We start from the raw sequence: 25,336 nt of genomic DNA, 5'->3' as shown, positions 1-25,336 counted from the left end.
AATTTCCAATTTTATGTGTAATATTCTGTAGCACCAACCGATACAGATTGTTATTGCCAAGCCAGAGGTGAAAAAAGTGAGTGGGCAAAATCTGTTACTCCTGGCAAGTGATCTCTCTGAATATCTTCATTCACAAAGAGGGAAATATGGTCTCTTTCTGAAGGTGTTGCAGACTTGGCATCACCATCCAAGCTACCAAGTTGCTTGCGACAACAACATTGTTGCTGCTGTCATTTGTTTTGTGGAGTGCCCTTTTATAAAACTCCAAGCTGTATGCGTGTGCGCGTGTGTATATATATTATATATATAAAACATGATATTTTAATGAATGATTTTGATCACATGCTCTTTACAGGATATTCACAATTTCTGATCAGACTTAACAATCCTTTAAAGTAACAGACAATCTTAGTATGTTTTGAACTCACAAGTTAGAGACTGCTAACCAATGGAAATAGTTGGTGGACAGAATTTAACTTTTAATTTTTTTGCAGTAACAAACAAATTAAAAGTAATAAAGATCTAAACTTAATTAAGAGGCAACCAATACATCCAACGATAGAAAAAGGTAAATTTTGCATTAACTAACACAACCAAAATGTTTGCAAGTCATTTAACACAATGTGACACTGCTGGATGAAATTTAGCATTGCTTGAACAATCTCATAGTCAATTTCAGGCCAGCAGTGGCGAAACACGCCATGCCTTGCCAGGTTGAAACATATGAATTTATTTGACAGTTGTTACACCTAACCTGAATTCCTGCATATGATTATCAGTTGCTACTGACACACCTTGGCAACTCTCCCTTAAACCTTGAAGAAGCTTATCTATCCTGTTCCCTTTCTTCTGAACAGAAACCAAACTTTCAAGATCATCCTGCTTAGTTGTTAACACATAAACAGTTTCACATTAGACTCTCTGTTTCTGCAATTCAAATAATAACTTTTTTTCACTGTAAAACTGTGAAAAGCTGCTAAAACTGCCACCCCATTTCAATTGATTTCATTTTGAGTTTCTGTCTTGGCAACTGGATCATATGGGCATGTCTCCAAGCTGTGGTGTTTATCCAGAATTCTTTGTTTTACTTTGAATTAAAGGCACATTTCAATACATAATCACCTTGTAAAGTTCCGTGTTCATGCCAAGTATTTTATGAAAAGGAGAAATGAGCCATGAAGAGAAGTTAAAAGAAGATTGAAAATAAATTTTGAAAAGCATAGTCAACTGAAGAGTTCATGAAGAGGCTTTGAAAAGTGAGGAGAATTGCAGTTGAAGAGAAGATATTGCAGCACTTGGAGTTATTGTGAGTGACTGTGTCACTGGTCAAAGGGAGTGAGGGGATGTGCACACATTCATACACAAAAAAGGAAAATTTCCAAAAGTATGCATTTCTGGGACCTATGAAATACTTTCATGGCACAGTCTGTTTCAGTTCCAATAAATTCTCGATTTCTTCAGTCTTACCATCAATTAGAATAAAGGCTTCTACCACAAATCATTTTCAAATTAGAGTGTACAGTTTACTTTGAAAGGGTTATGTGTTGGTAGCTGTAACACCAAATTCTGCGTTCTGTTCTAATACCCTGATGTGCTTACGTAAGGTATGATTTGTCTGGTGAGCACACAAAACAATACTTTTCACTGTATCTCAAAGCATGTGACAATAATAAATCAACTCAGTTGCTTGAGAAAGAATATCAAAGGGCTTTGGGTGCTATGAAGCATTATTCAAGTATGTGTTTTTACTGCAGTAGTATAACATAGGTCTGTTTTGTACACTAAATTGAATATTAGTGACTTGTCCAGGCAAACATATGCTTCAGGCTTGAAAGTAATACCACAATAGCTACTAAAGGTTTAAGCGATGAGTTATACAAAGGCATGGTAAAGTGAAAACCTGCATATTAATTTCTGCAGTGATTTATGTATGAGAGGATGAACCAGAATCTGAATCATAAAATTAATTATTGGAAGTGGTGAACTGAATGTGTTCAAATTAAATGTAAGGAAGACTTCTGTGCTGCCTGTTAGTTCTAAATATAAAGTGGTCCAATCAATTGTGTCTTAGGCAGGAGTTTACATGTTTCCAGCCTTATTAATGATACAGTCACCTTAAAACTTCCCCACTGATCGGCTTCATATTGGGGGAAGAGAGTTGGAGGTTTTCTGTGGGGCATGTGTGTGTATTGAGTGGGGGAGGTGTGTAAACCACAAGGGGGAAGGGCGAGTGGTGCACAAGTTGGGGTGAAAGGGGACCTTTTATTTGAAAAGGGGACACCTACAGTCGGCATTTTGACACCCCTTTCTGTCCAAGGCCTGTTACAACCAAGAAGGAAGTAACCATTGATTGCCCACTTTTGAGGCTCAGCTGCTATGAAGGTCTATGGGCTAGCTGCTGTCTTGCTCATTGTCTATCAAATCACTGTTAGGTCAGGGCAGAAGAGCAGGTGATACCTGCAGAGTTTTATGTGACTCCTTGCCTGAACTTTAGGCATTCATCCTCTGGAGACATTCTCCAGGCAGGCTTTTGGCACAGAATGAGCACATAAAATATAGCAAGTGGCTAGCCCACCACACTCCCAGTCACCCTGACCCAGTCTCCATAATACAGTGGATTAAAGGGTATGTAAGTCACCCATTAAGCCACTTGTTTTCAAGTAACTGAGGATCTCAAATGACAAATTATTGCACATTGAAAACCTTAATCCATTTTCACCCAATGAGTGGGAAAACAGAGGACTGGGAAGCTTTTAAAGAACAACAGAGGATTACTAAGAAGGAAATACGCAGAGAAAAAATGAGGTACGAAGGTAAACTCACCAAAAATATAAAGGAGGATAGTAAAAGCTTTTTTAGGTATGTGAAAGGGAAAAAATGGTTAAGTCTAAAATTGGGCCCTTGAAGACAGAAACAGGGGAATATATTACGGGGAACAAAGAAATGGCAGAAGAATTGAATTGGTACTTCAGATCTGTGTTCACTGGGGAAAACACAAGCAATCTCCCAGAGGTAACAGTGGCTGAAGGACCTGAACTGAAGGGAATTTAAACAGGAAGAGCACCAAAATCCTTGGCAGAAGGTTTGCTAGTACACTTCGGGAGGGTTAAACTAGTTTGGCAGAGGAATGGGAACCAGAGCTACAGATCAGAGGAGAGGGTAGTTATTGAACGGGCAGAAATGGAATACAGAGAGTCTGTCAGGAAGGATACACTGTCGAAGGGGCAAAGGGATGGATTGAAGTGTGTCTGTTTCAATGCAAGGAGTGTCAGGAATAAGAGTAATGAACTTACAGCATGGATCAGCACTTGGAACTATGATGTTGTGGCCATAATGGAGACTCGGATTTCACAGGGGCAGGAATGGTTTCTGGATATTCCAGGGTTTAGATCTTTAAAAAAGAACAGGGAGGGGAATAAAAGAGGAGGCAGAGTAGCATTGTTAATTAGAGAGTGCATCACAGCTGCAGAAAAGAAGGTCATTGAGGATGGTTAGTCAGTATGGGTGGAAGTCGCTAACAGGAAAGGAGCAGTCACTTTATTGGGTGTTTTCTATAGACCCCCCCAATAGCAGCAGAGAGATGGAAGGACAGATTGGACAGCAGATCTTAGAAAGGTGCAGATGCAACAGTTGCTGTAATGGGTGACTTCAACATCCCCAAAATTGATTGGAACCTCCTTAGCGCTGATGGTCTGGATGGAGCCAATTCTGTCAGGTTTGTCCAGGAGGGATTCCTGACTCGATATGTAGATAGGCCAACTAGGGGGCAGGCTATATTGGATTTGGTGCTTGACAACGAGCCAGGCCAGGTGTCAGATTTCTCGGTTGGAGAGTATTTCAGTGACCGTGACGACAACTGCCTCACCTTTACCATAGCCGTAGAGAGAGCTCGGAACAGACAGTTTGGGAAGGTATTTAATTGGAGGGAGGGAAAATTATACAGCAATTAGGCAGGAGTTGTGGAGTATTAATTGGGAACAATTGTTCTACGGGAAATGCACAACAGAAACGTGGAGGCTATTTAAGGATCACTTGTTGTGATTGTTAGATAACTTTGTCCCACTGAGACAGGCAAGGAATGGTAAGGTGAAGGAGCCTTGGATGACCAGAGCAAAGAAGCTTCTCATCAAAAGGAAGAAGGAAGCTTACTTAAAGTTGAGGAAACAAGGATCTGGCATAGCTTCAGAAGATTATAAGGGAGCTAGGAAAGAACTCAAAAATGGACTGAGGAGAGCTTGGAGGGTGCAAGAAAAAGCCTTGGTGGGAAGGATTAGGGAAAGCCCAAAGGCATTCTACATGTACGTGAGGAATAAGAGAATGATCAGAGAGAGAGTAGGGCTGATCAGGGATAGTGGAGGCAACTTGTGCCTGGAGTCGGAAGAGGTAGAGGGGGCCCAAATGAGTTGTTTGCTTCAGTATTCGCTAGAGAGAGGGACCGTGTTGATAGTGCGAACACCACGGGCCAGGTTAATAGACTTGAATAGATTGATATTAAGGACGTGGATATGCTGAAAATTCTGAGAAACCTCAAGAAACATAAATCCCCAGGGCCAGACCAGATATATCCAAGGTTACTACGAGAAATGAGTAATGAGATTGCTGCACCTCTGGTGATGATCTTTGCACCCTCACTCTCCACGGGAGTAGTACCGACTGAATGGAGGGAGGTGAATGTTGTTCCTCTATTCAAGAAAAGGAACAGGGAAATCCCTGGAAATTACAGATCAGTCAGTCTTATGTCTGTCGTAAGGAAGGTACTGGAAAGGATTCTGAGAGATAGGATTTATGACTATTTGGAAAAACATATTTTGATTCAAGATAGTCAGCTTGGCTTTATGAGGGGCAGGTCCTGCCTCATAAGCCTTATTGCATTCTTTGAGAAAATGACGCGACAAGTTGATGAATGTCGAGCAGTGGATATGGTGTATATGAATTTCATGGCATTTGATAATGTTCCCCACGATAGGCTCATTCAGAACGTTAGGAGGTATGGAATACAGTATTGTCTGGAATACAGCAAGTGATAGTAGATGGAAAGTATTCCACCTAGAGATCGGTGACCAGTGGTGTCCCACAGAGATATGATCTTGGGCCTCTGCTCTTTGTAGTTTTTATCCACGACCGCAGAGAAAAGACTTTGCCTATTTACCCTATCCATGCCCCTCATAATTTTGTAAACCTCTATAAGGTCACCCCTCAGCCTCCGACGCTCCAGGGAAGACAACCCCAGCCTGTTCAGCCTCTCCCTATAGCTCAAATTCTCCAACTCTGCCAACATCCTTGTAAATCTTTTCTGAACCCTTTCAAGTTTCACAACATCTTTCTGATAGAAGGAGACCAGAATTGCACGCAATAATCCAACAGTGGCCTAACCAATGTCCTGTACAGCCGCAACATGACCTCCCAACTCCTGTACTCAATACTCTGACCAATAAAGCAAAGCATACCAAGCGCCTTCTTCACTATCCTATCTACCTGCTCCAATTTCAAGGAGCTATGAACCTGCACACCAAGGTCTCTTTGTTCAGCAACACTCCCAGGGATCTTACCATTAAATGTATAAGTCCTGCTCTGATTTGCTTTTCAAAAATGCAGTACCTCGCATTTATCTGAATTAAACTCCATCTTCCAACTTCTCAGCCTGTTGGCCCATCTGGTCAAGATCCTGTTGTAATCTGAGGTAACCTTCTTCGCTGTCCACTTCACCTTCAATTTTGGTGTCATCTGCAAACTTACTAACTGTACCTCTTATGCTCGCATCCAAATCATTTATGTAAATGACAAAAATTAGAGGACACAGCACTGATTCTTGTGGCACTCCACTGGTCACAGGTCTCCAGTCTGAAAAACAAGCCTAACCGATGTCCTGTACAGCCGCAACATGACCTCCCAACTCCTGTACTCAATGCTCTGACCAATAAAGGAAAGCATACCACCACCACCCTCTGTCTTCTACCTTTGAGCCAGTTCTGTATCCAAATGGCTAGTTCTCCCTGTATTCTGTGAGATCTAACCTTGCTAACCAGTCTCCCATGGGGAACTTTGTCGAACGTCTTACTGAAGTCCATACAGATCACATTTACTGCTCTGCCCTCATCAATCCTCTTTGCTACTTCTTCAAAAAAACTCAATCGACAGTCAATCCAAGATGGCGGCGACTCAGCAAGTCTGAGTCTATAGTGCTTCTCCCAAGACTTGGGCAAAGTGGGTCACCCGCCTCCACCACACTCACTGAATCATTTAAAATAGTTTTTACTTAATGTAATTAGTTGCTCAGCACTAAATTTAAATAGTCTAGTCTCCTGTAAAAATAACTAGGGGGAAAGGAGCCCGCAGCTCTCAGCAGGCAGGAACCCTTACCCCACCCTCCCCAGCTGCAGCAGAGGCATCCGCAGCCACCCCGGGGGACTTACCTATGGTGGCGAGCCTCGTGGAAATAATCTCTAAACTCAATGCAAAGATTGATGCCTTCATTGAAGAGTCTTGAAGCCGATGGAATTCACTCTCGGCTGTGCTACAAAAGCACGGCCGAGACATCGAAGAAATCAAGCGTCGAGTCGAAGGTGTGGAGCTAAAGGCCGCGACCTCCGCGAATCGAAGTCGTCGAAAAAATATTCGTTTGCTGGGCCTTCCCAAACGGGAAGAAGAAGGCCAGCTTAGAGTATTCCTCGAGCAGTGGCTTCCACAGCTGTTAATTCTGGAGACTGGATCAGGCCAGGTAAGGATAGAATGGGCCTACCGGGTTGCAGCGCACGGGCCCGGCTGGAACCAGCACCCCCGCCCGGTCCTGTTCCGGCTGCAGAGGTACAAGGAGAGGCAGATGCTCTTGGAAGCTTTCAGAAATCTTGGGAAATATCCCCAAGCCATGATTTATGAAGGATCCAAGATTATGTTATTTCAAGACTTTTCCCCAGCTTTGGTCCGAAAGAGAAAGGCGTTTGATGAAGCAAAGAAGCGTTTAAGGGACTTAAACATTCAGTACTCCTTGTGCTACCCAATTATGCTACACTTCAGCCATGAAGGGTCCGTGTATAACTTCGGATCACCAGAGAAGGCCAAGGAACTTTTGGACTCTCTGAGATAAATTATAAGAGTTAATTGATGTTGTTTTGTCCTCCCCCCACCCCGGTTTACCCCCATTTTGTTTCCTTTCATTACCTTACTGTTTAATATTATCTCTGGGGGGTGGGAAGAGGGGTTTATTTATTTATTCTTTACTTAGCGATTTTCTTTTTTATATATATATAGTCCAGGGGGTCTGGTTAATTTAGATTGGGGAAAGATGGTTATCCTATCCTATTTTATCTCTGTCCTTAGGAGCGGGGTTGTTTTCCCCTGCTATTCTGTATTACTATATTTAATTATTATTTGCTGAGACTGTAATTTTATAGTCATTTATGTTCATATATGGTATTAATATTACCAAACATATCCAGGTGTTGGTGTGGGTGGGGGCGGATGTGGGGTTAGGGTACTCATTGTTAATTCTAGCTCGGTAGTATATTTGAATTTTCTTTATCCTATCGTAGGGTGCCTGGGTCAAGAGTGGGGCACTGGTTGGGAGAGGTTATGATGGGTTTTTGGAAAGGAAGTGATGCCCCCTGAGAATAAGGGGGAAGATCTCCATTTAAATACGTTTTATATTTTTAAATTTAGAAATAGTTTTTTATTATATTGATCTGAGTGTATTAAATTCACAAAAATAAAGGCTCTTTTATATGCTCTATGCTCAGGATGTTTTGGATAAGGTTTCCTCTCCCGGGGGGGTCTCGGACTTGCCCGGTGATTATGGGTAATCGGTCGATTAAATGGTGCACCTGGAATGTCACGGGGAGTAATTCACCAATCAAAAGGAAGAAAATATTATCAAACCTCAAGAAAGAAAGGATCGATATAGCTCTCCTATAGGAGACACATTTATTGGATAAAGAACACCTGAAATTATGACAGGAAAGAGATTATTTTCCATTCTCTTTTTCTGTGCAAGGAAAAACATTTTGGTAAACTGGGTGGCTGAGGGCCATCATGGACTTTCGAGTTGGCACAGAATAATTATGGAATATACTCCCCCAGACTCCCTTACAAATATGGTGCACTAAAAGAAAAACCGAATTACTCCATAAAATATGGCAGCCCTTCTTGAATTACACAAATACAACTATCCCAGTCATCCTAACAAGGGCCTTTATTTAATTGAGAGGGTGAACCTGGCTGGTCCGGGGCCCCTTAGGAGAGGAATCCCGCACGAATACGGGTTTTGTTGTGATCTGATGTTAACACGTTCCGAGTACGTATATCACTACTCAATTTCTGTGTTATCCGATGTTTTTTTTTTCTCTTGAATAATGTAAGAGTTTTAATCATATACTCTGGTTAGTTGTAGGTTAGATGAGTAGTTAGTTGAGTTTTGTTTTTTTTCTCTTGGTATTTCTTTTTTTTCTGTTTGATAGATTTTGGTTATTTATTTAAGATTTAATTGTATATCAATGTTTATACTTGGGATTTTTTTTAGTTTTCTTTTGTAAATGTGTAAAAACATGTTAAATTTTCAATAAAAATATCTATAAAAAAACTCAATCAAGTTTGTGAGACATGATTTTCCACGCACGAAGTCATGTTGACTGTCCCTAATCAGTCCTTGCCTTTCCAAATACGTGTACATCCTGTCCCTCAGGATTCTCTCCAACAACTTGCCCACCACCGACGTCAGTCTCACTGGTCTATAATTCCCAGGCTTGTCCTTACCACCCTTCTTGGCGTGTTTCTCCACTGATACTCTATAATTGACTGTGAGACAAAGTTAAAAATCACACAACACCAGGCTACAGTCCAAAAGATTTATATGGAAGCACTAACTATCAGAACACTGCTCCTTCATCAGGTGGTTGTGGAGCATAAGACATAAGACACAGAATTTATAGCAAAAGATTACAGTGTCATGCAACTGAAATGATATATTGAACAATCCAGGTTCAATACCTGTAAATATTAAATTTAGCTGTAAATATTTAGCTGATGAATGTTTGAAAATAATTTTGCAAGAACTGATATGGGGACATGTCGCCCTAACACATTTTCTTCAAAACATTGTCACTCTGTTTTAAGATTTTATATCAGAAAGTCTGACTATCAACTGACTTTCAAAATCTTCTTTGAAGACAACTTGAAGCATTCTTTTGTCATGGTAACAGAAACAAAAATCAGCTGTACTGAGATAAAACATAGGAGAAAGTGAAGACTGTGAATGCAGGAGATCAGAGTTGCAAAGTGTGGCACTGGAAAAGCACAGCATGTCAGATAGCATCTGAGGAGCAGGAGAATCGACAATTTGGGCATAAGCCATTCACCAGTAAGGGTGAAGGACTTATGCCCGAAACGTCAATGCTGCTGCTCCTCAGATGCTGCCTGACCTGCTGTGCTTTTCCAGTGCCACACTTTTCAACAGAGATAAAACAACTCAAACAAGTACAGACACCTGAAAGAACTACCGTTGACCCCTACGCTTTTAATTGTTGAATTAAATTATTGCTTAGTAATTTCTAAATATGCAACAATTTATGTCACAAGAAAACTAGCTTTGATTTTTGGTATTGTTTGGCCTCTTTTATGGTGACTGGACAATGGAGTACAAATTCTCTGATCAGTAACAGCCAGTTTGGATGCTGAGAGAATTTTCCGACCTTCAAAGTGCACAACTATTATTAAACATAAAAGCTTGAATTTTGATTTTTCAACATGTTGCTGAAGCTTTTTATTTTGCACCAATAAGGACAAACACAAGAATGTCTAATTTCAAATGATCACCGCATTCCATGATTAGGCAACATGTTTTGAACAATCCAAAGTCAACTGATAGCTACACTAACAAACAATTTCAGCTGATCAGTGAATTGTAGCATGGCTTATTTATGCTTGCTAAAAGCAACATGCTATCATATGCAGGGACCTGGTGTTTCTCAGCAAAAGAAATACTTTCAACCCTTATTCCTTTTTTGAATTACCCAGACGCCCATAATTCCTCATTGCAACACCTGCATGGCAACACCTCAGCCATGCTGAGAACTTGCCAACCAATACTGCACCCTTTTCTCCTGCAATATATTTTTGGCAACATGTCTCTTTCTTTAACAAATAATGTGAGATGCTGCATTTGGATAAGGCAAATCAGGGCAGGACTTACACACTTAATGGTAAGGTCCTCGGGAGTGTTGCTGAATGAAGAGTTCTTGGAGTGCGAGTTCAAATTCCTTGAAAGTGGAGTCACATGTAGATAGAATAGTGACAAAGGTATTTGGTATGCTTGCCTTTATTGGTCAGAGCATTGGATAAAGGAATTGGGAGGTCATGTTGCAGCTGTACAGGACATTGGTTAGGCCATTTTTGGAATTCTGCGTGCAATTCTGGTATCTCTCCTATAGGAAGGATGTTCTGAATCTTGCAAGGATTCAGAAAACATCTACAAGAATGTTGCCAGAGTTGGACCTTTTGAGCTATAGGGTGAGGTTGAATAGGCTGAGGCTATTTTCCCTAGAGTGCAGAGGCTGAGGGGTGACCTTTATTGAGGTTTATAAAATCATTAGGGGCATGGATATAGCAAATAGACAAAGTCTTTTCCCTTGGGTAGGGGAGTCCAAAACTAGAGGGCACAGGTTTAGGATGAGAGGGGTAAGATTTAAAAGGGACCTTAAGGGCTACATTTTCATGCAGAGGGTGGTGCATATCTGGAATGACTTGCCAGAGGAAGTGATGGAGGCTGGTACAATTACAACATTTAAAAGGCATCCAGATGGGTATATGGATAAGAAGGGTTTAAAGATATATGGGCCAAATGCTGGCAAATGAGACTGGATTTATTTAGGATATCTGATCGGCATGGGAAAATTGGACCAAAGGTTCTGTTAACTTGCTAGACATCTCCATGATCGTATATCCATTTTATGAGGAACAAATTAAGACAGTAGAAATATGAAAGAAGTTGGGGGACCTCTGACCAGTGGAAAAAAAAACAGATGAGAGAAAAGTAGGAGGACTTCAGGGCGAAAAAGTCAATATCAAAAAGAATGAAAGGTTGAAGGATTTGGGATTATCTGCTCCTATTGCTTGTGGAGAGTCAATGATGTATTTGTAGAAATTGAAGTATGTCTTCTTAGCAAAGTCCCAAGTTGATTGTCTGGTGAATATTGCTGTTTAACTACTGAGTCTGTGCAACTGGCAAATTGAAATGGTAAAATTATAAAGTATTGAAAATAGGTACAAATGAGTAGCTGCTGAGTTTTTAATCTCTTATTTTTGTTTCAGGTTTATTGAAAATGCTGAGATATGTTAAATATTAGTAATTTTAACAATAAGTATTAAATATTATACTGGTAAGGTTTTCTTAATAGTTGATAAGCATTGAAACTATTGATCAGACATTATAACATTGGTAAGACTTCTTAGCAACATGAAGGCTAATTAATGAATAAAAGAATAGAGGCCTGCTTCTACCTCAAAACACATGTCCTCTGTGAAGGAAGTCTAAGACATTTTCCATGTCTGGGATAACTATTTGTGTAGGACATGTGTCCGTTCCAGCAGATAGAGCTCAGAGCGACTGGGCTTGTATACACTTGAGTTTAGAAGGATGAGAGAGGATCTGATTAAGATGTATAAGATTATTAAAGGATTGGACACTCTGGAGGGAGGAAGCATGTTTCTGCTGATGGGTGAGTCCACAACGAAAGGACACAGTTTAAAAATAAGGGGTAGGCCATTTAGAACAGAGTTGAGGAGAAACGTCTTCACCCAGAGAGTGGTGGATATATGGAATGCTCTGCCCCAGAAGGCAGTGAATGCCAAGTCTCTGGATACTTTCAAGAAAGAGATGGATAGGGTTCTTAAAGGTAGTGGAATCAAGGGTTATGGGGATACTGATCATAATGAATAGTGGTGCTGGCTTTAAGGGCCGAATGGCCTACTCCTGCATCTATTGTCTAATATTTCAGAACTTGAGTAGCAGCTGGCACCACTGTGGTATTTCTGTAAGGCTGAGAACTATATAGTCAATATGGTTAGAGATGTGGTCACTCTGCAGTTTAAGATTATGCAGGGAGAGAAGGAATGGTTCAATACTAGATAATCAAAAAGGAATAGATGAGTAGTACAAGAATCCCCTGAGTGTAGCCAGAGATACGTTGACATATCCATGATGCCATGAGCACATGCAGCTGCATGTGTTGGTAATACAAGGGAGACTTGTGATCCATAGTGATGCATGATTCAGTAGCTGTGGGGGGAGGATATTGATGTTTCTGCTGCCACAAATGTGAATCCAGGATGTTACTGAGTGGTTGCAGGGCATCCTGAGGAAGGAAGAAAAACAGCCGAGAGGTATGGTGCACGTGAGAACCAATAGCAGATGGAAAAAGGGATGTGGTCCTACACAATTCTTGAGATTTCGGAACAGCCCATGGGGGAATTCAGATCTGTACAGACAAGCTGATTTGTATCTGAACATAGCTCGGGCTGAGTTCCATGTGAGGCATGTTGCGACTTCTAGGGCTTAAAGTAACCCAACAGAGACATGGAAAACAGGAAATAATATCAAGAGGAATGGCAAGGTGCACAAAGTACAGAGATTGATAGTCCTGGAATTAATATTATAAGTTAATAGGTAGGATCAAAGCAAGGGGAAAAATAATGAAAATTAAATTAAAATCATTGTCCATACATGTGAATGCAGTATGGTAAGAAAGGTTGATGAGTTGCAGGCACAGGTGAAAATATATTATGGCTCAAGGAAACACAGGACTGGATGTTAGATAATCCTAGATGCAAGGTGTTCAAGGAAGACAGAAAAGGATACCAAAGGGATAGGGTGGCAGCACTGATTAAGGAGACTTGGCAATGCTGGAGAAAGAGGATGTCCCAGATGAAGCAAGAATCAATTCAGCTGGAGTTAAGGAACAAGAAAGATGCAATTACATAGTGTCTTGTACAATGAACAAGCCGGGGTAAGAATAATTAGTTGCGAGAAAGCCAACTTCAATGGGGTAAGAATGGATTTGGGCCAAATAAATTGGAGTCCAAGAATAGTAGGAGAAACTGGAGCCAAACAATAAATGCACTATCTTCAAAGAAGAATTGGTTAAAGCATGGTCAAAGCATATTCCCTCAAAAGGAAAAGGAGGATAGGGAAAGCAAATTCAGAGTGCCCTGGACAACAAAATTGGTTTAAAAAAATTATGAGTAAAAAGTGTACTTAACATCAAGGTTAGGTAAAAAAACATAGAATTGAGATATATAGAAGTTTTAGGTGGATAGTGAAAACACAAATGAAAGAAGCAAAGAGGATGAATGAAAAAGACAGGCAGCCAACATAAAAGGGCATCCCTTTCTTCTGTGAACTTGGAAGAACAAGTACTGATGAAAAATAGGAGTTACACAGACACAGAGGACAGGACTGAAGTACTAAACAAATAATTTTCATCTATCTTTACCAAGGACCGAGTGAAGGCAAATTTTCCACCACTGAGAGATGCTCAGTAAAGCTTAGAATGTCTCAGAATTAGAGGGGGCCTATAGGTCTGCAGGAAAACAACACATACAGACCAAATATTGAACTCCAGAAGAAACCATCCCAACATCCACAAACAAAGCTGCTTCAGAACATTATTTCAACGAGCCAACACACACTGCAGCACAGAGGAACTACGCAGAGCAGAGGAAAATCACTTATACAGTGTATTCAAAAAGAATGGATACCCAATGAACACAGTCTGCTGCTTTCTCAGCAACAAACCCAAACAAACAGACAAAACACGTTCAGGAACCCTAGCCACTCATCCCTACATCAAAGACATCTTGGAAATGACTGCCAGATTACTCAGACCCCTTGGCATCATGGTAGCCCACAAACCCACGAACACACTAAAACAGCAGCTAATGAACATGAAAGACCCTGTACAGACAACAAACAAAACTAATGTCATTTACAAAATACCGTGCAAGGACCGTAACAAACACTACATTGGACAAACAGGCAGAAAACTAGCCACCAGGATACATGAACATCAACTAACCATAAAACGATTTGACCCTCTCTCACTTTACATACAAATAAGGAAGGACAACACATCCATCCTAGGACAAGCCAAACAGAGACACACACGAGAATTCCTAAAAGCATGGCATTCCAACCGGAACTCTATCAACAAGCACATCAAGTTAGACCCCATCTACCACCCCCTGAGAAAAAGAACAGGAAATGACATCACCAACCCAAAGAAACCCAAACATATAAATAGAAAGCTGGAATCATCAACGGTGCTTCACCTGGAGGCCCACTGAAGATGTTACTTAGTAGGGTGACGAAACATTTGGAAATGAACCTTCCAGCTCAGCAAACAAACCTACATCCAAAACTCCTGTTTATGCCTGTCAACTAGATTAAGAGCCTCAGTCAGGGAACTCAAATTCTGTGAGGTTCACCTGGCTGACGTCATTGTAATCACGACACAATCTTCTTTATACTACTATGTAGCTTACTCTCAGATTACATCTTCCCTATTTGCCCCTACCCCCCCCTTATTGCCATTTTAGATCTCCTCTGCTAATTTTTAAAGGCTTCCCAGTCCTCTGGCTTCCCAGATGTCTTCACCACATTGTATGCTATTTCTTTTCCTTTTATGCCATCCCGGACTTCCCTTGTCAGCCATGGTTGCCTCATTTGTCCCTTTGTTTGTTTCTTTTTTGGGATGAAATTTTTCCGTGCCTCCCAAATTACCCCCAGAAACCCCTGCCATTGCCTCATCACTATCTTCCCTGCTCGGATCACTTTCCAATTAACTTCAGCTGGCTCCTTCCTCATATCCTTGTAGTTACCTTTACTCAATTGTAATACATTTGATTCCAGCTTCTCTGTTATGGTCACTGCGCCCTCTGAGTTCCTTCACATTAAGCTCCCTAATCAAGTCTGCCTCATTACAGATCACCATAATACAGAATTGACTGTTTCCTAGTGGGGTCTACCAGACGCTGCTCCAAAACACCATGTTGGAGACATTCCACAAATTCCTTTTATTTGTGTTTTTGAGGGAGGCCAGATCTTTGAAGTGAAGAATTAGTATCCCTTGTAAAGGAGCCAAAGTCTGAATGAAATATGATGAGTCATAGTGTCTGTAACATCACTTAGGATTGCTGAGAAAACTGTGGGATCTGCTTTCACCACATCTGCCATTTAATCTGGAATGTTTGACCACAGCTTGTTAACTTTAGTTTACCTCATACTAATTCTGATTGTTAGAGTATAAATCAGTGCTCAAAATAAGTGGAAGTAGAGGGCGCTTTCATCATTGATAGCCACCAAAAAGCCCGGGAAAATTCAATGATCAAAATCTACAAATTAGAAGCACAGGGAGTCATTTGTACCCTTTTGAGCCATGGCAGATTGTACAGTGGTCTGAACTCTACCGTAAGATCTCCTCCCACCCCCCAATACCTTTAGCCCATTCCAGCAAATGTTTCCTGTATAAGTAGATTAGACAGAATCAGAATTCTCCAAACACAGACTGATTCTCCCTTGCATTTACTGTTGATAGGTTCACTTTGGACTTGTCAGCAGCAAAGATGGGAAAGAAAAAGCCTGTGATCAGAGCCATATTGAGAAGATCCGTTAGCAGATGGTAAAGCTGGAAGTAGCAGATCATTTTAAGTCTGAAGGTAGTAGGGACACAGGGTATGGGAAGCAAAGCTGGTGGGGTCGGAGATGGGGAGAGATGCTGGCATGTTCTGGGTCACAAATGTGAGGTTGCTGGAATGGTGGTTGGGTGCGTAGGATGGTTGAGAGTGGGATCTTCATAGGGAAAGTGATGGGTCTCAAAGGGGAGAGAGGTCTCCAAAGGAGAGAGAATAGTTTTAAATATTACAGTAAAGGAATACTCAGCTCATTGAGATCTGGGAAAATTGAGGTAATTAGTTCCTTGCAAATATATGTGGAGTCTCTAGTTTGAGGCTTTAGCAGTTCATGAGCCATTCTTTGGGGGAAAGTATATTTCATAAATATTTATATTTGTATGTTATCATAGCTCAAAGCATCTCTCATACTGCAATTTTTTTGATATATTGGCTGTGTTAAAAATAAACATGCAACCATTCACCTGGGACCTCACCAGTCTGCAGAAAATATGTTTAAAGTATTAGTTTTTTCAGTATAGAACTATATGTAAGTTTATTTTTTAACAAAGGTATTTGTCCCTTACAAATGCCAGTTGTCTTGTGATGATTTTAAACACAGCAAACTTTATTTTAACTGACACCTTATGAACTGGCACTCTCAATAAACTGGCAGTGATTATTTACCTCAAACACTGGAAGTTTACTGTATTATTGTGGTCTCTGTGATGTCCAAGTAGTCAGTTGAGAAGGCTGTCTGCTGCTAAGTTTTACTTAAGGCAAAGTTACATTATTATTTCAGTGCTTTATGTTGTAAGTAAAGTGTAACAGTGATGTGCATATCCTTTCATTACATTTCTATAATTTAGTGCGTGTGTTTACGTAGATTATGTGGACCTCTTGATCAACCAGACTATTTGATCAACTGGCACACTCCCGGTCCCAGAGGTGCCAGTAAATAAAATGTTTGCTGCAATCAGAAATTGTGTTGAGGACATGAGTGCTTTTCTTCTGTGTTGTGACTTTCGGTTTAGCGGAGCAATAATGAATATTAAAGATATTGATAAATTCTTCTCATTCTGCTTTTTGTGTGAGTTCACCGTGGGCGGCACGGTGGCACAGTGGTTAGCACTGCTGCCTCACAGCGCCAGAGACCCGGGTTCAATTCCCGACTCAGGCGGCTGACTGTGTGGGTTTCCTCCGGGTGCTCCGGTTTCCTCCCACAGTCACAAAGATGTGCAGGTCAGGTGAATTGGCCATGCTAAAATGCCCGTAGTGTTAGGTAAAGGGGTAAATGTAGAGGAATGGGTGGGTTGCGCTTCGGCGGGTCGGTGTGGACTTGTTGGGCCGAAGGGCCTGTTTCCACACTGTAAGTAATCTAAAAAAAAAATCGCCCATATCTTACCACAACTACAGAAGGTATTGTTACTACGTGATCATCAATGAAGAATCTAGTGCAATTGGAAAGGGAACCGCTGAAACTCAAAGGTTGCCCCTGAAAATCAAAAAGTAACCTTTCAGAAAATCTCAAAAGGAGCTTCTAGGAGTGGAAACATCTGATTTTGAGTCCTTAAATGGTTTACCTAGTAGATTGTTGTTTATTGCTAACTCTGTGAATTTCATTTTGTTTGCTCATAACCATGGAGTCTTGTGGTTTTGTTCTCTTAGTAAGTGCCTAGCATTTCAAATTTAAATGAAAACTGTTATTGTTCCCTAAGCAGATCACAATTTAATTTGCAGTCTTGTCCATGGTCATAACAGGGGTGTTACTATTGCACACTTTACACCCAATTTTAAAATTATCCCATTAAAATTTTGTCTGCTTTTAGACTGACTTGATTTATTTTAAAGTTTAATGTCTTCTCTATTTGTCATTTTCCACCATAGCAACTTGGTTGAATAAAATTCTTTCTGTTTTTTTTTCTCCAGTACAGAATTGGACAGCTGTACATGATTAGCAAGCATAGCCATGAACAGAGTGACAGAGGAGAGGGTGTGGAGGTCGTGCAGAATGAGCCTTACGAGGATCCTACACATGGCAGTGGCCAGTTTACAGAGAAGAGAGTTTACCTCAACAGGTAAATGGAGACTGTGAAGTTGTAAACTAAAAGAGTGCTAGTTCTAGCCTGCTTTTTAGTCAGAATATCTCTTTGTATCTGCAATTAATTCAAAATCTTATAAGCACTTAATGTTTTATAACATATTTGGCCCATTAGTTATTTCAGCAAAATACTAATTAGTTCCATTGCAATATTTATGGAAAAGAAGGCCACATTACAAGAAAAGTGTTTCCATTAAATGTACAAATTTGAGGACTTCTCTCTGTGCTTCTGAGAGAATGAAATATTGCTGGTTTATTTTTATAGGTATGTTACAAATCATTTTTTGTTTTGAAAGAAAAAGTGGTTGTCCTGGTGATGGACATTTGCAATGTAACTCTGAAATACATCAACACATTGTCTGTAATAGTTGGGCCTTGGTGCACTAAAAACTGATTTTTCTTCCATGTGATTAGATTAGATTTCCTACAGTGTGGAAACAGGCCCTTCAGCCCAAACCGACTCTCCAAAGAGTAACCTACCCAGACCCATTTTCCTCTGACTTATGCACCTAATACTATGGGCAATTTAGCATGGCCAATTCACCAGGTCTGCAGGAGGAAACCGGAGCACCCAGACGAAACCCAAGCAGACACAGGGAGAATGTGCAAACTCCACACAGACAGTCACCCGAGGCTGGAATTGAACCTGGGTCCTTGGTGCTGTGAGGTAGCAGTGCTAACCACAGAGCCACTGTGCCACCCATAACGTGTGTTTGGTCGAAATTCTACTTCTCTAAATTTGCACAATCAAAGTTGGAAATTCGTAGAGAATGAAAGACTATTGAGCCCAGATGTATCTTCTAACAAATTGGCACAGAAATCACCTTTAATTTGACTTTTCCTTCCTGGCTCACTGGTGTTTTCTTACACTGTTATTATGACAGTATCTTTCTTCATTGTCATCACCTCAGCCCTTCTGAAAGACAAACTTTAAAATGTGCCAAATTGAATTGATGCAACCCAATGTTCGCAAACAGTGATGTTTTTTCTGAGTCTGAACTTCCAGCTTCCCCATTGTTATTTGTAAACATGACAATAGGTATATTTAGATTTTTAAAATGTGTCTATAATCAGATCATCCAGAATCCACTGAGTGGTGGAAGAGGTCCAGATATATTCCCATTTTCCAGAGATCATATTATTTTACATCTGTAATCTTTTGTTGTCTTGCTTTGGTTGAACATGCTGTAGTTCCCAGTGGTAATAATTTCCTCGCTAGAGAATTTTGTAAAATGTATGGTGTAGGACAAGATGCAATCTCCACATTTTGAAGGCATCTGCAAATAACACTTTTAATAAAAAGATCCACATTAACGTCAAGCTTTCTAAAAATATATGAAAATGCACTGTGCGTCTGAACAATTTAATTGAGTTATTTCAACTTGCAGGAATATTAAATATATTGAATTGTATTTCAAGGAAAGCTGCACTGAAAGGATTGATGTGACATGGATCCGATTATGGTATATGATGTGACATGGATCCGATTATGGTATATGGTCTTGGGGCATTATTTCTTCCAGGTCAATCTGCATATCCATCTTGCTCTTAAATCAATTAGATTTCACAGCTCTGTTCTTAAGTGGAAGGGATTAGCATTTCAAGAATAAGATTATTGCAGTGGTTTCTTGCTTTTGACGATTATAGTAAGGTACATGAAATCAAACAGCTGTAATGAAATATGCCTGATTCATACGTATGTTTGATTGATTAAATTTTTTGAGCGCTGCATTGTCAGTCTTTACACAGTACTAAATGCAACAAGAAGAGAGTTTTTTGACATTTTTGCACAATCTGTCATAAAAGGTTGTATAAGAAAAATGTCTTCCAACTAAGTACATTAAGCATTTTAAAAATCAAACTATATGTATTTCAGAACTTTCTTTCAAAGCTTGACAACTACCTAATGCCTATTCCTTGATGTAAAATACTTTCAACAAATTCAATTTGCTTTCTCCTTGAAAGGAAAAGAAAATGGTGCATTGATCTATTAATATGTCACAATTGACAAGCTTTGTGGATTCCGCATATGTCAGAGTGTTTAATAATGCTGTCTGTGGTGCACAGAGTACAACAATGTGAGGTAACCATGCACAATGCGTATTCAGGGGCTAAGGTCTACTGAACACACAGTGCTCTATTATATGGTTCATGAGCATTGACAATTGCACTGTGCACAGGGCTAATTAAGGTTTATGTTGATATAATAGGACAAGCCCACAAAGTACCCGATGGCCCCGATGTACATACCTATGGTAAACAGGGAGACCGTTCCAAAGTTTGAGGACTGGATACCCCTTTGCTCTCTACCCTTTATTACAGGATTTGGAGCCGAATTACAATAGTAAATCCCCAACATATTTTTGTTTTTGGGATGTCAGCATGTGGCATAGTTTGCAGAACACTGGCTTCTGAATCACAAGGTACTTGATTCAAGTCTCCTTCTCACAGCACTAAAATCAATGCTGACACTCCAGTGCCATTCTGAGGGAATACTGTATTATCAACAATGCCAATTTTTGGATGAGAAGATAAGCAGAAACCCCATCTGTCTACCAAATGAATAATGTTATTTCAAAGAGGAACTGGGAGAATTTCCCCTTTGGTCCCATTAATACTTATCCCTGAATCAATATCACACTGGTCATTATCACTTGCAGTTTGTGGGAGTAATCAGAGTGCAAATTGGCTGTTGAATTTCCTACATTGCAAAAAATATTTCATTAACTTAAAGCAGTTTGAGATATTAGTTGGCTGTGAAAAGTGCAGCCAAATGCAAATCTGCCTTTGTTTTACAATAAAGCATCACTTTATGAGCATCTATCATCCTTAAGATCTCCGTGCTCCCAGTGGAACAGTTCCACAGAGTCAGTTGCAAATAACTCCAGACTTATTTCAACGCACAATAGCTTAGAAATTGTGCGAGGGCCATTTTGAACAAATGATCAGGTCTCCTCACACCTCTTCCACCCATGCCTGAATAATGAAACCCAGTCCTGTCTTTGGACTTAGGTTCAGTAATGCCAGCATAATATGAACTACTTGACAATAGAAGGTTTAAGTATGGGCTAGATGCTAGCAATGCTGATTTCCCCTGCATATTAATATTTACACCAACCCAAAATATTCTTTTAATTATTTAGCTGATTCCAAACATCATTAGTTCTCTTGTGTCAGAAATAAGCATCTTCTGAAGGGACATGTAATATATCCTGATATAATTATTCCTGTTATCTTAGCCATATAGAAAAGATGCAATACTTTGTTTCCAGAAAGCAGTTCATACAGAAATAATATTTATTGCCGTTACTTACAGTAAAAAGTGATTTCTTGAGAAGAAATGACATACTGAATGGCCACTAAACTTTTTTGATTTATTATTTGCCACAGTTTTGAAAAGTGACAAAATATTCCACTCGGATGTGATTCAAGAATTACTCACTTTCAGAAACTGGTTATTTTCCCCACTGAAGGACCCACCATGCTCTTTATTGCTCTAATGCAATTACTTCCACTGTTCACAATGAATAACCTTTGGCATTATCAGACCTTATTGTGAATATCAGTGCTCACTTGGTTTGGATTCATGAAACCAAGAGGTAATGCTGACTGATATTGCTTTTATCTGACTTAATAAATGGCAGCTTGCTGTAAAATTACGCAGAGTTTCTGATGTCCCCCTAGTTGTCGTATCCAGTTATTTCTTAAATGATTCTGGGGTCTTTGTCTTCACTACTCAATCCAGACCACTATCTAATGTGTGACTTGGGACAAGGATTAGGGTTAGGAGCTGAGCCAGATTCACTAGACTGAGAGATTGGCGTGAAAATCTATAACTGAACAGTGGGCTACCTTCAAAGAGGAGATGGTTCGTGTACAGTCAAAGTATATTGCCTCAACTAGGAACGATAGGGCAAATGAATCTAGACATCATTGGACGACAAAGGAGCTAGAAACTAAGGTAATCAAGGAAAAGTGCATTTACGACAAATGAATTGCAAAAGGAGCAAAATTGATGCAAGATAAAATATTTCATACAGCAAGTAGTTAGGGTGTAGAACACACTGCTGGAAAGTATAGTGGAGGCAAGTTCAACTGAGGGATTAAAGAGGGTGTTGGATGATTATTTGGATAGAAATAATATGCAAGGATCTGAGGGCAAAGGAGGAAATTGGCATTTGGGAATAACTCTTGTTTGAAGAGTTGGCGTCGACAGGTTAAGCCAAATGCCGCAACACATCATGATTCTGTGTCATGCAGAAAGTAGTTTCTGATTTCAGTCCAAAAGTTACATTTTATTAATCTGAATCTGCTTCTTTGTTTTCAGTTCTGCAATTCGATTTAGCATTCTGAATGTATTTCCTCTGTTCCCTCAAGTATGATTTCACTGTTAAAAGGTCTCCTTGTCGGCTGAACAGCCCAAGATTTTACTCTTTTCTCATAACTAGACTCCTAACGCTGGGTTTCAGGATTTTTTTTGCTATATCTCCAAAGTTTACAAGCCTCCCATATTTCTTAGAAAGCAGAACTGCTGCAATATTCAGTGTATGATCTGGCCAGAGAACTATACAGTTTGATAATGACATTCTCTAACTTTCATTCAACTGTTTGCTTATATTGGCATTCAGCATGTGCTTTAATTTTTACAGTGAATACACCTTCTCCTTGTGAAACCACTTCTATATGGGCATACCCCTACAATAAATAAATTTTGTGTTTTTTTTTTCAGGGAAAAAAAGCAAGTAAATGCTGTTTCCATTCCTCAATCTAACCTTCATCCAAAGTATAATTCAATTCTTAAATTTCTCTTCTATGGCATAAACAGTAGCTTTCTAGTCCCACTCGTAATTTTGGAGTTCTTAGTATTTTTGACATTATTTCTTTCTGTGGTATCTTTATTCTGCTGATTTCACTCATCATTAATTCTTTAACTCTTATATGGGCCATTGTTTCATAACATGCTTCAAATAACTTTTCGTCCTCCGCCTACATGATCTCCTACTGAATACCCCAGAGCTTCATTCTTGACCGTGTCTTGGACAACATCCTACAACAGATCCAGTTCAAGCATAAATTTGTTTTTGCATTTCCCAGCCCAAACCTTTCTTTTCTCAACATTAATTTTCTAAACTGCCTCAAATCCACTATCAATGTCAGATTTTGAGCCATTATTCCCTTATCCATTGATAATTACTGTAAAAGTTTATTTGTGCTACTTTCCTCCTCTTTTTCTTACTTTGGATCATATTTCAAAATTTGTGATCAATTTTTCATTGAATTATTTGACTGAGTAATATTGAAGTGCAACCAGACAGGATCTTATGCAGGGGGAAAGACAGGAAAGATCTATACAATTTTTTGCAAGATTAACATCAATAGAGCTTGTGGAAGTCTTGGTGTATTTCACTGACAGACTGCTAATTTAGGGCAACAGAGTATAATTTATAATCATTTTGGAAGGGGTGTTTGAAGTTAAGTAAAGCAACTGCCACTCCACATTACGCTCCTATTGGTCAGAGAGAGCAGCTTAATGATTCATATTTGATTGTCACTGAACTGGTTTCCATTTTTCTTGTGAAAGGTTGGAAACATGTTGAGATCTGTGAAAGACAGATTATCCATTTTAATCACAAATGGATACTATTGTTATGGCACCTGGGTCACAAAAAGCAAAAACTTGCATTTATATAGCATCTTTCATATCTTAAAGTGATGACAAGGCCCATTGATTATTTCCCAGCATTACAACCATTTTGTGTGCAGTAAGTGAAAACAAACAACAAAGTGACAACCAGGTAGTTTGTCATGATAATACTGGATGATGGATAAATATTGGCCAAGACACAATAAGGCCTAAAGATGCAGGAGCAGACATAAGCCATTCTGTCAACTGAGTTTGCTACAAATTGGATCATGGCTGATCTGATAACCCTCAACCCAACATTCCTACCTTTTCCTTAAAGCATTTCGTATTCTTATTGGTTAAAAATCTGTCTATCATGGCATTTTATTATCATTAATGACCCAGCCTTAAAGTCCTCTGCAATAAAGCATTCCACAGATTCACTACCATCTGAGAGAAGAATTCTTCCTGATCTCAATCTTCAGTCTTTGACCCCTTATTCTGAGATAATGTTCTCTGGTCCTAGACTCTCCCACAGTGGAAACAACCCTTTCACATTCACCCTGTCAAGTCCCCCAGCAATCTTATATGTCTCAATCATGTTGCCTCTCATTCTTCTAAATTCCAATGAGTACAGACCCAACCTACTCAACCTCTCCTCATTCGACAGTCCCGCCATATCTCGTATCAGCCTAGTGAACCTTCTCTTGATTGCCTCCAATGCCAGTAAATCTCTGCTGAGACAAGGGGCCCAAAACTAATCTGACAGGTATAGTTGTCTAGATTTAGCAAAGCCTCCCTAACTTTTTTACTCCATTCTCATTAAAATAAAGGCCAATAATCCATTTGCCTTCTCTATTACTGAACTTGACGCTAGCCTTTGTGATTCATAAACGAGGACCCTGAATCCATCTGTTCTGTAGCTTTCTGCAGTCTTTCCCAATTTAAATAATACTCAGCCCTCTATGCTTCCTGCCAAATGCATAACTTAACATTTTCCCACATTATATTCATTTGCTAGTTATTTTTTCCCAATCACTTAACCTGTTTATATCCTTTTCCTGATTGTTTGTGTCATCCTCACCACTTGCCTTCCCAACTATTTTTGTGTCATCTGCAAACTTGGCAATAGTAGATTCACTTTCCTCATCCAAGTCATGAATATATATTGTAAATAATTGTGGCTCCAGCACTGATCCTTGGGCACTCCACTAGTTGCAGATTACTGTCACCTCCCAGCTCTCTGTCTTCTATTAGTTAATCAGTTCTCTACTCAGGCTAATATTCTATATCCTATACCATGGGCTCTTATTAATTAGCCTAGCATGTGGGACTTTATCAAACACCTCTGAAAATCTAATTATATTACATCCTTACCTTAGCTTTGAACCATCTTGCTTCTTACCTCCACAAAGAGTTATTTTAAATTTGACATGCATAATTCCCAATTCATGAAGCTTGACTGATCAATCGTATTATGTATTTCTAAATGCACTGCTCTTGTATTTTCCCAATCACAGACTAAGCTGGCTGAGAGTTACTTGCTTTTTGACCCTTCCCTTTTTAGAGAAAGGCGTTACATTGGTAGTTTTACAAGGAGTCTAAGAATTTTTGCAAGATTACAACCAGTGCATCCACTAACTCTGTAGTTGCTCCATTTAAATCCTCGAATCCATCTCAAGTCCAGGGACCTATCGGTCTTTAACCCCACTAGTTTTTCCTAGCATTTTTTCCCTAGTGTATTTATTTCTTCCCCTCCTTTTGCGTATTGAATATTTAGTCATTTTGGAATGCTATTAGTGCCTCCTACTATGAAGATTGATGCAAAGTATTTATTCATCCGCTCTGTCATTTCTTGATTCCCTGTTATTATTTCTCAGCCACCACCCCTACTCTACCTGGTGGAATTAGGGCCATCTTTAAGAAGTCTTCTATTCACAAAGCAGGAGTCTATGGCGGGA

The 25,336-nt window shown here is 39.7% G+C and overlaps 1 protein-coding gene across 3 annotated transcripts in view; it reads left to right on the top strand.

Moving 5' to 3' along the window:
- Positions 1-25,336, top strand: part of LOC122562276 (cytoplasmic phosphatidylinositol transfer protein 1-like) — a 287,598-nt gene that overhangs the window by 136,390 nt on the left and 125,872 nt on the right. For all 3 annotated transcript variants that reach the window (XM_043715061.1, XM_043715062.1, XM_043715063.1), the window contains exon 3: positions 17,581-17,729. In XM_043715061.1, coding sequence (XP_043570996.1) covers positions 17,581-17,729 — 149 coding nt within the window. The remainder of the gene's footprint in view (positions 1-17,580; positions 17,730-25,336) is intronic.

This window comes from Chiloscyllium plagiosum, chromosome 24 (assembly GCF_004010195.1).
Source record: "Chiloscyllium plagiosum isolate BGI_BamShark_2017 chromosome 24, ASM401019v2, whole genome shotgun sequence".
NCBI classification, from domain to species: domain Eukaryota; kingdom Metazoa; phylum Chordata; class Chondrichthyes; order Orectolobiformes; family Hemiscylliidae; genus Chiloscyllium; species Chiloscyllium plagiosum.
The sequence above is the reverse complement of the archived record's forward strand: the minus strand, read 5'-3'. Positions and strand labels throughout refer to the sequence as shown.